The 15000-nt window shown below is 61.4% G+C and overlaps 2 protein-coding genes across 4 annotated transcripts in view; both read left to right on the forward strand.

Moving 5' to 3' along the window:
• The window catches only part of SLC25A6 (solute carrier family 25 member 6), a 248017-nt gene that overhangs the window by 107767 nt on the left and 125250 nt on the right, over positions 1–15000 (forward strand). Inside the window, exon 5 of one of the 3 annotated variants that reach the window (XM_079125016.1) lies at positions 2670–2679. The exons of the other annotated variants lie outside the window; for them this stretch is intronic. The gene's annotated coding sequence lies outside the window, so the exon portion shown is untranslated. Of the gene's footprint in view, positions 1–2669; positions 2680–15000 lie in introns of those variants that run through there. 3 annotated transcript variants of the gene reach the window in all.
• Positions 11033–15000, forward strand: part of CRLF2 (cytokine receptor like factor 2) — a gene marked incomplete at its 3' end in the record, with an annotated part of 19963 nt that continues 15995 nt past the window's right edge. The window contains exon 1 of the mRNA XM_079124997.1: positions 11033–11303. Within this exon, the coding sequence (XP_078981123.1) occupies positions 11222–11303 (82 nt within the window). The 5' untranslated portion in view covers positions 11033–11221. The remainder of the gene's footprint in view (positions 11304–15000) is intronic.

Here is a 15000-nt window from a genome sequence, read left to right on the forward strand (position 1 = left end):
GGAGGGGTCAGGGTCCCAGGGCTCAGGGAGGCTCCTTCCCGCCTCTCCAGCTCCTGGGCTCCAGGCGGCCCTGGGCTGGTGGCCCCAGCCCTCCAGCCTCTGCCTCCGTCTCCACGTGGCTCCTCCTCTGTGTCTGTGCCTCCTCTTCTGTCTCTGTGAGGACACGGCCATGGCCTCAGGGCCACCTGACCAGGAGGAGCTCCTCTCAGGGTCCTGCACTCGCTGCCTCTGCAGAGACCCCGTGTCCACACCAGGTCCCCGTCACAGCTTCTGGGTCACGATGGGGACAGGCCCGGCCTCCCACAACCGTGACCTCTTGCAGCTGCGGCCCTGAAGCCCTCCAAGGCGCTTCCTGGGACCTGTATGGAGCTGGGCAGTTCTGGTCACTAGGGGCCAGCAGCTCGCTCTGCACAGGCCGCTCGGCTTCCGGGCGCTGTGGGGGACCTGACGGGGCCTCAGAAGCAACGGTGGGCACTGGGGGCAGCAGCGGGGGGTCAGCGGCTCCCAGCCCGAGGTGCAGGGGCTGCCTGAGGGTCTGGGAGCTGGGGCCCCGGGAAGCCGCCCCCGACCTTCCCAGACCTTCCCCTGCAGCTCCTGCAGCCCAGCGGGGACGGCAGAGCCCCTGCCCCAGGTTCACAATGCAAACCCGGAGAGGAAGTGTGCCCGCCGTGCGGGGCCCCCTCCCAGCCTCCTCTACGGCCCAGGTCCCCAAACTCTGCCTCCCTTGGGAGCCCAAAAAGGCTGCCAGGGCTCCAGCCCGGGCGGGCGGGTGACACTGTCCGCTGCCCCTGCCGGCTGGGCCCTGTGGGGGGGTCTGAGTCAAGAAGCTTTTTTCTTTTCTTTTCTTTTCTTTCTTTCTTTCTTTTTTTTTTTCTGGCCCTGGCAGAACCTTTTTTTTTTTTAATTCGAGTAAAAGTCACCTGGTCCCTTATCTCCCGGGCTCCATCTCGGCGCTGGGGGAAACTCCCTCCGGGGCTGAGCGGCTTCCTATTTGAGAGACGTCTTCGCGTACAGCTGAGGCCCCGACCCTTGGAGAAGTTTCCAGAAAGACCGCCGAGCCTCTGAGAGGCCCGGACTCTGGTCCAGCAGTCGGGGACCCCCCTCCCCTGGAGAAATGGAGGGTTGGGGAGAGCCCGGCTGGGGCTGGGGGCGGCGGATCCGCCTGCCCCCCGTTCGCTGGTCCCTCCTGGTCTTTGCTTCCAAGCTCCCCCCCCAAGCCGCGGCCACCTCAGGACATTTGCACGAGCCCATCGGGGGCTTCCCACCGCCCTGCCCTTCCCCAGCACCTGGGAGCGAGTATCCCCGCCTGGGTCTCTGCCCCGAGATGCATCCCAGCGACTGCCTCCATTTCCAGGGGCCCAACATGCCCTCCCTCACCACCAGGGAGGAGGACACCGGCCTCTGCCCTGAGGCTGAGGCCCAGCACACAGGAGCCTGGCTCAGGAAGGGGACCTCAGCCGTCCAGGAAGCACCCGAGCTGCAGTCCTGGGCTTTGAAGGTTCTCACCCCAGAGAAGCTGCAGGAGGGAGGGTCCTGGAGACCCAGGTGGGTCCCCCCTCAACAGGACCGTGTGAGGGTGGTCAGCATGTCAATCAAGGCTTAAAGGACACAGGCCGGGATCGAAACCGCACCCCGGGGTCTGCCAGGGCCCCCGTCCCCCTGGGTCTCCTCTGCTCAGAGAAATCGTGCCCTTTCCCAAAGCTGGTGGGTCCACGGACCCTTGGCGTTGGGTCTCCCCTGGGAGCTGCTGGGATAAAATCTGCTTTCTTTATACAAAGGTAGAGACTAGAGGCTGGGTGGGTGGGGAGGCTGGGAGGTCTGAGCTCTGTCACACGGCGGGGAGGTGACGGCCATCCCCACGGACTGGACATTTGCCTGGACCCCGAGGCACCTGTTTCTAAAGAACACACCGCGTGTTTCGCCATAAGAGCCAATTTCCAGTAGCATCAGCGCGGACAGAAGAGTGAGGTCGATCTGCTGATTTGCTTTGGAACCCTGGTAACCAGCACCTCAGACGCTAGGTCGGCTTAGCTCACTTAGCACGATCACCTCCAGCTCCATCCGTTCACCAGCAAATGCCAGCATTCCATCCTTCTTCATGGCTGAGTAATATTCCACGGTGTAGACGTAGCACATTTTCTTTATCCATTCCTGTGTTGAAAGGGCCCCGAGGTCGATCCCACAACTTGCCTATTGTGAGTTGAGCTGCTATAAACACTGATGTGGCTGCGTCACTGTAGGGTGCTGATTTTAAGTCCTTCGGGTATAAACCGAGGAGTGGCATTTATGTCTGATCTGTCAAAACGCATCCATCAATGCCTTCTGCTGTCAGGTGCGGCTCATCAGAACAAATAAAAATATGTAAACAAGGCCACATTGTATCCCACGGGCGCTGCCGTCCCTGCTTGTCACTTAGACACACTGTTGCTGGAATTTTGTTTTGAAGAGCAGATGGGGGCCGTCCTGGTCCTGGGTCCGCGGAGGGGCACTGGGTCCGGGTCCTCCCTGGGCACCAGGCTGGGAGGACGCTCAGGCCCACGCAGGCACACTCTCTTGTTTTTGATTTTGAGACTCGCATCTTGCTAAATTGCTGAGGCCGGCCTCCAGCTGGCCATCCTCCTGCCTCAGCCTCCCCGTGCGCTGGGATTCCAGGCCCGCCCCACTGGTTAAGGAACCGGAACGGTTTGGAGAGGGCGGACGGACTCTGCCGACCCTCCCGGGTGGTTAACCAGCCAGCGGTGGTTTAATGATTGACACTTGACCGCGGGCGGGGCTGCAGAGCCGGGAAGCCGCTGCTCCCTGCGGACCACCCGGGAGCGAGCCGCGCAGGGCTGAGCGCCTGGGCCCCCGCGCCGCCCCGGGGGTCTCCACGTTCCCCGCCGCCTCGGCAACCGGAGCCCCAGCGCGGGAATCCGGCTTGACGCCGCGCCCCGCAGGCTCCGCACAGGGCCGTTTCCCGGGTGCGAGGGATTTGCGCAGTCGGCAGCACGATCGCCCGGCTTTCCAGTTTCTGGCTGTCGCTGCGGTCACTCCATAAATTAAACTGGGAAATGGATTCCGGAGGCTGCCAGGTCTCGGGGACCCAGGGGGTGCAGCCCCTGTCTGCTCCAGTTGGGGGCTTAACCCAGCAGGTACAGGCTGGGGACCCCAGGTCCAGAGGAGAATCCTGTCCACAGCTGGGTGCTGACCCCACGGGCTCTCTGCTCCCAGGAGCCGCTGGCTGGCAGCCCTGCCTGGCCTCCGTGGACAGCCCACGTCCGTCCCCTTCCTCACCAACCGCCTGCTGCCTGCAGGAGAGACGCAGCCTGAAATCATGTCCCAGAGGAACCCAGTGACCCTGAAGGGGACTCTGTGACCCCGACACAGACCAGGTCCCAGGGCTCAGGGAGACCAGGGTCATTCCTCCACCATAGAACCTGCAGGAACAGGGGCCAGTGAGAGCCAGCCAGCCTGGGCCAGGGAGACCCAGAGTGGCCATGGCCGTGGGGACTGGACAGTCTGAGGTCGCCCTGCTGTCCGTCAAAAGCCAGGAGGTGGACCTGGGCGGGACTCTCTGGAAACTCCCCTGGGACCCCATAAAACTGGACGCAGGAGAGGCCTGCTGTCCCCTCCTCTCTGAGAGGCCCCCTCTGTCCCTTGAGAGTGTCCCCTTCCCTTTCCATCCCTCCAGTCAGCTCCTGCCTGTCACTCTGAGTGACGTGGCTGACATCTGTCTGACTTGTCTGCAGGAATTGGGGTTCCCAGGGTGGAGTCTCTGCTGCCTCAGTTTCCTGGCGGAACCCAGCCCTGTGATGTTATGACCGGCCATTCAACAGCTCAAGAGGGACAATGGCTTTTCCGACAGCTGCTCTGACACAGGAGGACGGGAAGGTCGGGGTTGCCTGTTTCATTTTGCTTCTGACCACGTCCATGTTGCCACCGATTACAGCACTTTGCTCTTTTTCGTGGCTGAGTAGTATTCCACCCCGTCTCAAAATTTAAAAAAAATAAAATAAAAAGGGCCGGGGATGCAGCAGCTCAGGGGTGGAGCCCCTGAGTCTAACCTGCAGCTCTGCAGTGATGGCGGTAAAAATGCCCAATCGGACTCATTAACCCGGGCGGCGAGCAGCGACTGCGATAGGCTGGGGGCGGGGCTTGCAGACGGTTCATTTGATGGACGCTCGCCCGGCTTCCTGCCTCCGCCGGCGATGACGTCAGCGTCAGGAGCCCATCCTCCCTCCCGCCCGCCCGTTTTACTGATTTATTTTCCTCCAGTTTCCACACGAGAGGAAACTCTGGGCCCCTGACTCTTCTGAGCCTCGCTTATCCCACTCAGCGCCTGTTTCCCCCAGTTCCCTCCACCGAGCAGCCGATGCCAGAACTCCGTCCCTCTTCTTGGCCGAGTAATACTCCATGGCGCATCCACACCACCTTTGACGGGCACCAGGCGGGCTGAGCTCTGGAGGCCCGGGGACGGCTAAGGGGGGATTCTATGGCCGCAGGTGCCTGGGGTCAGCCCCTTGGTCGTCCTGCCTCGGTGCCCGTGCGGGGCGTGGACATTCCCGGGAGACCCCGCACCGGCTCTGTGAAGTTCCCACCCCGCCCAGGTGTCCGTCAGACAGCGGAGGAAGCCGACCGGGTGTCTGCGCCCCCTGGAGACCTACTCAGCCAGGAAGAAGGATCACATCCTGGCCTTTGCAGGACACGGGATGGATGCAGAGACCAGCGTGCTCAGGGAACTCGGTCCACTTTCACAGAAGCTGGGTCCCCGCGGCCACCTGAGTTGCTGAGGCCAGCCTCCACCTTGCCATCCTCCTGCCTCAGCCTCCCCAACCCCTGGGATGGCAGGCGTGTGCCCCCGTGCCGGGCTAGGAGTCGGTGTTTTAAAAGACTAAATCACGTGCATTGGCTGAACCTGCCGTTTCCCCGCGTCCCTCACCCCACTGATGGACACTGGGGTGCCTCCAGCTCTGGGCTCTTGGGACCCTCAACCTTTTGGGACTGAATCCAGCAGCGGCTTTGCAGAGTCCTGTGGCGATTCGGCTTCGACAGCTTGGGGGACGGACAGGTTCTTTTGCCACAGGAGGCCTGGAGTCTCCAGGAGCTGGGAGGCAGGAAGGAGCCTCCCTATATTAATGCTGGAAGCTGGAGGCTGGAGGCCCGAGGTCCGGCCGTGGGCAGGGCTGGCTCCCCCCCAGGCCTCTAGCTGTCTTCTCCCTGTGTCTTCACGGGGTCGTCCCTCCCTGTGCCTCTGGGTCAGGAAGTAGCACGGAGGCAGCTGCAGAGGCTGCGCAGCCTCCTCTCGCAGACTCCGCTGCTTATTTAGGCAACAGGCTCAGTGCTGACTATTCCGCGGAGAGAACGTCACGCCGCTCCGGAGGCGCGGGGGATTCTCCTCACGCCTCAGCCCTGGGGCCTCCCGCTCGTCAGGCCTGTGGTCTGCGCTGACCGGTCCCCACAGAGAGCGGCGGACAGGCCAGGCCTTGGCAAAGCCACCTGAGGAGGAGGTCCCGCCTCCGTCCCGCTCAGGTGCGTCCCCGGGGAATGTCCGGGGGCCCTTCTGACCCCACCTGGAAGGTCTCGCTCAGAAGCAGGTTCCGCCCGGGACACAGGACCCTTCCTCTTATTCTGCGGTGCAAGAATGAGGGGCCAGTCTTCAGGGTGGAGTGTTATTCTGCCAGGAAGAAGGAGGGAATCAGGTCCTTCCCAACAGAACCGAAGAAACCAGCCCTTTTTAACTTGATGTTTGAGGCAGAGTCTGGCTGAGTGGTTGAGGCTGGCCTCTGACCTGGAATCCTCCTGCCTCAGCCTCCAGAGTCCCTGGGATGACAGGTGTGCGGGCAGCTCCAGGCCCCACTATGGCAACCTGCCTTCAGGGTTCAGAAGGGGGACGGGAAGAGGAGGAGGAGGAGGAGGAGGAGGAGGAGGAGGAGGAGGAGGGGGAGGATGGAGGCAGAGGAGGCACGGAGACCTGACTGGCCGGCTCGATCCTCTCGACACCAGGCCTGCTGTGTCCAGCGGATGGCTCGGGCTTCCTGGGAGCGGGGTGTCTGCAGAGCAGCCATCAGAGGACGGAAGGCTCCGGAGTCATGACGGCTTCGGTGTCCAGCAGGGGGACCTGGGAGGGGTCCCCGGGACAGGAGGGTCCAGCTCCTGCTCCCTCTGGCAGGTGAGTGACAGCTGTCACCTAACGACCCCGGGCGGGGCCGCCGTCCCCAGGCAGGCGCCGGAGATGAGCTGATACCAGCCACAGGTTCCTGGCGCCCGAGGCCGCTGGAGCCATCCGGCTGAGGCGGCAGATTGTGCGGCAGACACGGTCGGAGATAAGGAGTCACCTGACCTTGACAGGCGGACGGGTTTGACATCTGGGGCCCTGGGGCAGGGGAGGGGCCTCAGTGAGCTGCACCGGCTTCCAGAAGGTTCTGGGTCTGTGCAACCTCTGCAGAGGGGCAGCCCAGATGGCCAGCTGCCCCTCAGCCCAGCCTCCAGGTGTGTGCATGGACCTTCTGGAACATTCTGGGTCCTTCATGTCCAGCACGGCCAGCTGCCCCTCAGCCCAGCTCCAGGTGTGTGCATGGACCTTCTAGAACATTCTGGGTCCTTCATGTCCAGCACGGCCAGCTGCCCCTCAGCCCAGCCTCCAGGTGTGTGCATGGACCTTCTGGAACATTCTGGGTCCTTCATGTCCAGCATGGTCAGCTGCCCCTCAGCCCAGCTCCAGGTGTGTGCATGGACCTTCTAGAACATTCTGGGTCCTTCATGTCCAGCACGGCCAGCTGCCCCTCAGCCCAGCTCCAGGTGTGTGCATGGACCTTCTAGAACATTCTGGGTCCTTCATGTCCAGCACGGCCAGCTGCCCCTCAGCCCAGCCTCCAGGTGTGTGCATGGACCTTCTGGAACATTCTGGGTCCTTCATGTCCAGCATGGTCAGCTGCCCCTCAGCCCAGCTCCAGGTGTGTGCATGGACCTTCTAGAACATTCTGGGCCCTTCCTCCCCAGCATGGTCAGCTACCCCTCAGCCCAGCCTCCAGGTGTGTGCATGGACCTTCTGGAACATTCTGGGCCCTTCCTGCCCAGCGTGGCCAGCTGCCCCTCAGCCCAGCTCCAGGTGTGTGCATGGACCTTCTGGAACATTCTGGGCCCTTCCTGCCCAGCGTGGCCAGCTGCCCCTCAGCCCAGCCTCCAGGTGTGTGCATGGACCTTCTGGAACATTCTGGGTCCTTCATGTCCAGCATGGTCAGCTGCCCCTCAGCCCAGCTCCAGGTGTGTGCATGGACCTTCTAGAACATTCTGGGTCCTTCATGTCCAGCACGGCCAGCTGCCCCTCAGCCCAGCCTCCAGGTGTGTGCATGGACCTTCTGGAACATTCTGGGTCCTTCATGTCCAGCATGGTCAGCTGCCCCTCAGCCCAGCTCCAGGTGTGTGCATGGACCTTCTAGAACATTCTGGGCCCTTCCTCCCCAGCATGGTCAGCTACCCCTCAGCCCAGCCTCCAGGTGTGTGCATGGACCTTCTGGAACATTCTGGGCCCTTCCTGCCCAGCGTGGCCAGCTGCCCCTCAGCCCAGCTCCAGGTGTGTGCATGGACCTTCTGGAACATTCTGGGCCCTTCCTGCCCAGCGTGGCCAGCTGCCCCTCAGCCCAGCCTGCAGGCGCAGTTGCTCCTCTGTGTCCACAGCCTCAGGTCCTCAGGCTGACCCAGTCCTGAACACCCCCGTCCGAGGGTGATTGGCGTCTCTCTGAACCCTGACGTGCGGCGTCTTTCTCGCATTTCCCTCCAGCCACGCAGCATGTCAGTGATCTCCATGGCGTTCTCGTGCGTCAGGTGTCACCTGTCTGTCTGTCTGTCTGTCTGTCCGTCTGTCTCTCTGTCTCTCTGTCTGTCCGTCTGTCTGTCTGTCTGACTGTCTCTCTGTCCGTCCGTCTGTCCGTCCGTCTGTCTCTCTGTCCATCTGTCTCTCAGTCTCTCTGTCTGTCTGTCTGTCCGTCTGTCTGTCTGTCTCTGTCCGTCTGTCTGTCTCTTTGTCCATCCATCTGTCTCTCTGTCTGTCTCTGTCTGTCTGTCTCTCTGTCCGTCCATCTGTCCGTCTGTCTGTCTCTCCGTCCGTCTGTCCGTCTGTCTCTCTGTCTGTCTCTGTCTGTCTGTTTCTCTGTCCGTCCGTCTGTCCGTCTGTCTGTCTCTCTTCCGTCCGTCTGTCCGTCTGTCTGTCTCTCTTCCGTCCGTCTGTCTCTCTGTCTCTCTCTGTCTATCTCTGTCTGTCTGTTTCCTTGTCCGTCCGTCTGTCCATCTGTCTGTCTCTCTTCCGTCCGTCTGTCCGTCTGTCTCTCTCTGTCTATCCATGCATCTCGTCTATGTTCCGTCTCTCCTGTGTCTATCACCCAGCTGTCACTCATGCACCCATCTCCCTTGCTGTCCCCCTACTGTATGTATCATGCACACGTCCGTCACCTGTCGATCACCTGTCTACGTATCTATCTGTCCCTCCCCCCCATCCATCCGTCCGTCACAGCAGCCTCGGGGGTTCCTCTGAAGGTACGTTTGGGAACCCGAGGAGCTCGGTGCTGAGACTTGGTCCCCCCACGGTGCCTCCCAGGAGCTCGGGAATGTTCCCGCCTGGTGGAAGCCCCCCGAGGCCGGGCCCTCTGCCCGCCCGATCTGCATGCGGGACGCCCCCCGGAGAAGTTCCCGGCCCCCGTCCTCGGTGCTTCCCCGACGCCTGGCCCCGGGCGGTTGGGCCACGTGGTTTTGGTTTGTGGTTTGGACGGAGATCATGAGGACGAGGAGGCAGAGGAGGTGGGGTGAGCCACGTCTCTGGGGGACGCCTGGCCTTTGGAATTCCTCACGCTGGACTCCAGGAGGGGACGGCGTCCTCACCCACCACTCTCCTTCCCTGCTCAGGGGACGGGCCAGAGATCAGAGTCCCGGGGGCCTCTCGGGTGGCCAGTCCACGTCCCTGGCCCGAGGCCGCCAGCTGCTTCCCTGCACCCCACGGCCGGCTCGGGGCTGGGACTTTCTCCATTTCAGCGTGGGTTCCACAAAATGCACGGGGAAGCCCTCTTCCGTGGCTTTTGAAGAAAGGCCAGAGGACAGGTGCATTCCGGAGCGGTTCCTGGGTCCACCAGGAGCACATGATCGTCTTCATTTAATTGCTCCATGGAGCTGCCATAATCCTTGCCTGTCTTCTATAAATAGGAACGTCACCAAATCACGCTTCCCGGGTCCCAGAAAGGGCCAAGGTGAGTCTTGCCGGGGGTCCTGACCTTGGGAATTTCACCCTGCTTTATCCGACTGCATCCTCTGGTAAAATTCCTGAACTGACATCTCCAGGAAGGGAGGGCTCCTGCCAGGAGCTCGGAGCTCTGGTGGAGCAGTTGGGGGACCCACCCCAGGGGACATTCGGAAAAGCCTGGGCCAGTTTTGGCTGTCACACTCTGGGTGGGGCTGCTCCTGGCCCCTGGCGTGTGCGGCCCAGAGACGCTGCTCCACAGCCTGCAGTGCACAGCACAGCCCAGCACAGAGAACCCCAGCCCCAGATGCCACAGTGCAGAGAAAACCTGCAGGACGGAGTCTCCATCTATCATCCATCCATCCAGCTGTCATCTGTCTATCATCTGTCATCTACCAATCATCCATTTATCACAATCATTCACAACCAGGGGACCCCTGGTGAGGTCTGAGGACATTTTTGCTGGTGACCACGGGGGTGGGAGGTGACCTGGCCTCTGCAGGGTGGAGGCCCGCTGGGCCTCGCCACCGTGATTCACAGCTCAGCCCACGAGCAGGAGTCATCTGTCCTCGTCACCAGGGTGGAGCCAGGAGCTGGGTGGGCGGTGGTCAGGGCCAGGCAGGGGGCCTCCTGGTTCCTGCAGGTCCTGGTCACAGCAGCCCCCCGCCCAGCCCGTGGCCTTTCTTCCTGGTGCCCCCCAGAGACCCAGGACAGAGGCTCCGCCCTGCTTCGCACTGACCACTGGTCTGTCTCACAGACCTGCTGTCCTGTGCGCAAGCTCATGTCCCTCCACTGCCCGGTACGGAGTGGACACTGACCGGGGGTCACTCACAGCAGTGCTGCATGATTACCGGACCGTCACATCCCGTCCCCCAGAGCAGGTCCACCACCGAGCTTCCCGTGCCCGGGGCAGAGTGGACGGCCCCCGAGTGATCTCATCAGGAGCTGCTGCCGAGCCCCCGGGGCCGTGTCCCCGGCCCTGGGCTGAGCTGCTGCGGGAGATGGGCCCTGCCTCTCTGCGCCCTGGACGTGCCTGGACCCTGGGACGTCACCGTCCAGCCCTGAGCTCAGGATGCGGGATGTCCAGAGGGTCCCGCCCACCGTGCCAGGTGCAGGTAGGTGGGTGTCGCCGCCCGGCTGGGGGTCCTCTGTTCCCAGGTGTCCACGACCTGACCCCTCATGCCCCAGAGACGGCCCTGTGGTCATGTCCCCTTCGAGGCCCACAGAACCCAGGACGGGGACCTTTGGTGACACAGGATCCCCATGTGATGCGGTTACAGGTCTGGAGCTGGGAGCGTCCTGCATGTCACCCCCAGGGTCCTGGTGAGAGGGAGGCAGGAGGGCGGAGGCTGGCGGAGGCTGGCAGCAGGGAAGGGCCTCCACCTCCCGGGGGGAGACGCCTTGGGCCTCCCAGCTCCCGGGAATGCCTGGTGGGGGGCTGCCCAGCAGGGACCTGGTCACCCTGAGTGCCCCCCGTCCGCGCTCAGCGTCTGCCTCTGCTTCCCGGAGCCTCCTTGGCTTTGCGCACGGCGCAGACCCGGCTTGGGCCACGGGGCCTGTGCGCCAGCCCTGCAGCCGGAGCCCCCGTGGGCAGGTCCCCCGCGCTGCGGTCACTCCCTAGCGGCCAGCTGGGGTGGACACGCCGCGGCCTCTGCTCCCCACCGGGGCTCCTGCTCCTCCCTCCTCTGACGCTGCCCCGCGCGTCGCCCAGGGGCTCCCCGCGGGCTCCTCCCGGCCTCCTCCGCCTCTCGGGGAGGCCACCCACCCTCCCCGGGCGATGACGTCCCCCGCGGGGACCCGCCGAGGGCCACGCGGTCCGGGGCGGCGGCTTCTCCCTCTTCTTCTTTTCTGGCCCTTGTCGCCCTTCGCCATCAGCGAGCCGCGCTTCCTGCGCGCGGTGACCCGCCCGTTTCCTCTCCGCGCTGTGCGAGCGAGGCTGTCCGCCGACCTCCGTCCTCCGGGGAGGCAGGAGCCTCCGCGTCTGGCCGCCGCGCTCTGCGCTTCCTCCGGGGCAGCATGAGGAGGCTGGTCCAGCGCTGGGCAGCGGCCGCCGTCCTGCTGCTGGGCGATCTGATGGCCGCGGGGGACCCGGGGGCCGGTAAGAGGCTCTGGATTGGCGCGCGCTGACCCTGCTGTTTTCCCCTCGCCCCCCGGGGGCCTCCCTCCGCCACCCGCCCGCAGCCAGGCGCGTCCTCCGCGGCTCGGGGACCCAGAGCCCTCGCCTCTGGTTGCCCCGGGGACCGGGTCGCCTTGAGGCAGAAAAAGAAAAACCCGATTCCCTGGCAGGACGCAGATGGAGCCACCCTGCCTCCAACGTGGTGGAGGCCTGAGTTGAGCCTCGGAGGCTGCGCCCTCAGCCGCGCTTTTCCCATTATGGAAACGGATGGGAAAAGGGAAAAGGGATTCTTTTCTTAAAACTATGGGGAGCTTCGTGGCGCTGGGCTGTTATCCGCACGGCTCTGGAGGCTGGGGTAGGAGGATCTGGAGTTGGAGGCCAGCCTCAGCGACTTAGTAACTGAAAATAAAAATTAAATAAAATATAGAAAATAAAATATAGAAAATAAAATAAAATAAGGGCTGGGGATGAGGCTTGGGGTTTAACAGCCTGAATTGGAATTTTTTTTCTTTTCCTTTGGTACCAGGGAGCGAACCCAGGGGTGCCTCACCACTGAGCCACATGCCAGCCTTTTTAATTTTTTTTAATTAAAAAAAATTTTTTTTGAGACACTTATATCTCAGGTCAAGGGAGAAAACTCAAGAAAAGACAATAAAAAGTGCTGTGAACTAGTGACAATAAATCTTCAAATAAGTGGCCGAGACTGGCCTCCAACTTGCAATCCTCCGGCCTCGGCCTCCCTTCTGTTCGGAGGGAGCTGGGCCGGCTGCTTTTGGGGGTCCGTGCACAGAGTCTGCTCCAGTCTGCAGGCTGCAGAGGGCCCCCCGCTGGCCCAGCCCGGGGAATCGGGCCGGAGAAGCCGCGGTGTAGACCGGTCCTGGGTTCCGACCCGCGGCCGCTCCTGGATGGGTCGGGACAGGGAGGCCGGTCCTCTCCCGTGGGGACCCCGCGGGCTCCAGGACTTTCTAGTAACTTCTTAGAAAACGCAGTTTTGTTTTTTTAAAGGGCTTTCATGGCTTCTCTCCTCGCTCTTTCCTGACAGCGAGTTTGGCTAAGTACCCAGGCTCCCGGGTGCTTTGACCGAGAGCAGCCGGTTGTCAGCAGAGTGGAGGCAGGGAGCCCAGCGGGCTCCTGGAGGCCCAGGGAGGGAGGCCGGTGGGAGGTCATCTCTGCAGACAGCATCTCCCTCGAGACCTGCAGACACGCTGAGTCCACACGGCCTCCCGTGACGTCCCCTCTGGGGCCTGGGGACTTGCTGACGAGATTGAACAGAGGCTCCGATTTAACCCACAATGCACCTGCCGGGCGTGGAGGCCCACGCCTGCGTTCCCAGCGGCTGGGGAGGCTGAGGCAGGAGGATGGTGAGTTGGAGGCCAGCCTCAGCAATTTAGTGAGACCCTGTCTCTAAAGAAAATATAAAAAGGGCTCGAGGAGGTGGCTCAGTGGTTAGGCACCCGAATTCAATGCCCGGGATAGAAAAATAATAATAATCATAATCCTGCTGTAAAGTGGGTGGGATTTTCCGGGCTCATCCCGGGAGCGCCCACGATCTTCTCTCCTCGCTGGTTCGAAATGCCCAGTGAGGCTCCGGCCCCGGCTGCCTGGCTAAGTGGAAGACCTGGGGACCTGGTGCCTCCCATCCTCTGGTTCCAGGCGGTGACACCGCGGGAGGCCCAGGAGGGAGGCTCACAGGCAAAGAAAGTGTTGCTCAGGGTGCAGGAAGGCTGAGAGTCGGACAGTGAAGGACAGAGACGGATGAAGGGGATCCAGGAAAGTCCCGCTTGCCCGCAGGACACCAGATTTGCAGAGAGGCGACTTTCAGGGCTGGCCTGCGTCACGGTGCTTCAGGTTTTCAAGGTCCATTCACCTCGCACCAGAGGAGTTAGAGTTCCGTCCTTGTTCATGGTTGAGTAATATTCCACTGCATCAAAAATGACATTACCTTTATCCAAAGAGGGTGACCTCTAGCCTTGTGCCCAGGTGACGTCTGCCATCGGAAATCCCCACCAGGCCAGAAAATCCGTCTCAGCCCTTCGTTAAGACGGAGAGCCCGTAGTCCAGAATGCGCACCTCCGCTTCAAGAGTTTCCCCAAAAATCGAATTTAATACAATTTTTCTTTAATTTTTTTTTTTTTTTTTGTACCAGAGAGATGGAACCCAGGGGGTGCTTGACCCCTGAGCCACCTCCCCAGCCCTTTGTATTATTTTTTATTTTGAGACAGGGTCTGGAGAAGTTGTTTAGGACCTCGCTCAGTCACCGAGGCTGGCCTCCAACTTGCCATCCTCCTGCCTCAGCCTCCCCAATTCAATAGAATTCTTTAAAAACACACACACACACACACACACAAAATTAAGTTGCTTTCCCGTCTTTTAAAATTGCTCCAGACTGTACATCACATACAACGTTCCTCCGTGACCGTTTTTTTTTTTTTTTTTAAATGCAGTTGAGAGGCAGGAAGCACATTCGAAGCCACTATCGGTTTCCAGAACTCTTTTTATCTCGCAAACCCGAAACTGTCCCCGCGAAACAAACGACTCCTGGCTGTTCTTCCCACCGCCCGGGCCAGCTCTTTCTGCAAATTTGACTCGTCTGGGAACCTCAGGGGCGTAGAATCCTCCACTATATATATTTATAAATATACACATTTTTTCCCCCCAGTGACCGATCGGGTTGGTGGCAGAGGGTTTTCTGTGCTGCTCCTGGGTGGGGGTGAGGCTGGGGTTTTGAATGCACACACCCTGTGCTGATGCAGAGTGGAAATTAGCGCCCCATCTCTCTCTCTGCAAACCTCAGCCATGCTAAGAACATTGAGATGGATATCCTCAGGGGGTGGGGTAATTCCCGGACAGACAGGAGCGTTTCTGACACGGTTGAAGAAATGAAACCGGAAACGAAAACTCCTGCCAACCTAGACATTCTCCCCGCAAAGCTGGGAGAGAAAGAAAACCGATCTTGCATAGAATCTATTCAGTGGAATATTACTCAGCCCCGAACAAGGATGGATCTTGAAAGCGCTGCGCTCAGTGAGCGGCAGGAGTCCCCCACCTTGAACCCCTGACCCTCTGCGTCCAGGTGAAATGGCCCTGCTTCCTCTCCACCGGCCTCTGTCTCTTGATCGTTCCAAGATCGGTGTGGACAGAGACTTCTTGGGACGGCGGCCTCACCCAGGAGGCCGAGCCTAGATTTCCTTTGTCCATATAAATTTGTGGTGCAGCCTGGCGGAGCCGGCTGGACACGGGGACAGTTCCTTTCTCCCTCAAGATGACCACCAATCCCGCGCCTCTGCAGGACCCGCGCATGGGACCTTCTGCAGGACGGGCGGGCGGGTCTCGGCCGCACCCCAGGGCTGGGTGGTCCCTGTCTGGACAGGTCACTGGCCTCTGTCTCCCCGCTGCTGAGTCGCCGGGCGGGGGAGGACCTACCCGCGAGGGCTTTTGTGCTTTCTGCCAGGAACATGGGGCTTTCTGGCTGCATTCGCCTGACCTGTACCCTGAGGTCTGAAGATGGACCTGGGGTCATTGGAGACCCGGCAGGAAACCCACCCTAGGTGGGCAGATCCCCGAGGGCCATCAGGCCAGGGGTGCACCAGGCTCCTGAGCTGCATGACCGTCCCTCTGAATGGCAGGGCAGTTGTCTGCCCGGAGGAAGCTTCTTGCTTCTCTGCCCTCCGTCCGTCCA

This window comes from Sciurus vulgaris (genome assembly GCF_902686455.1).
Source record: "Sciurus vulgaris genome assembly, chromosome: X".
In the NCBI taxonomy this organism is placed as follows: domain Eukaryota; kingdom Metazoa; phylum Chordata; class Mammalia; order Rodentia; family Sciuridae; genus Sciurus; species Sciurus vulgaris.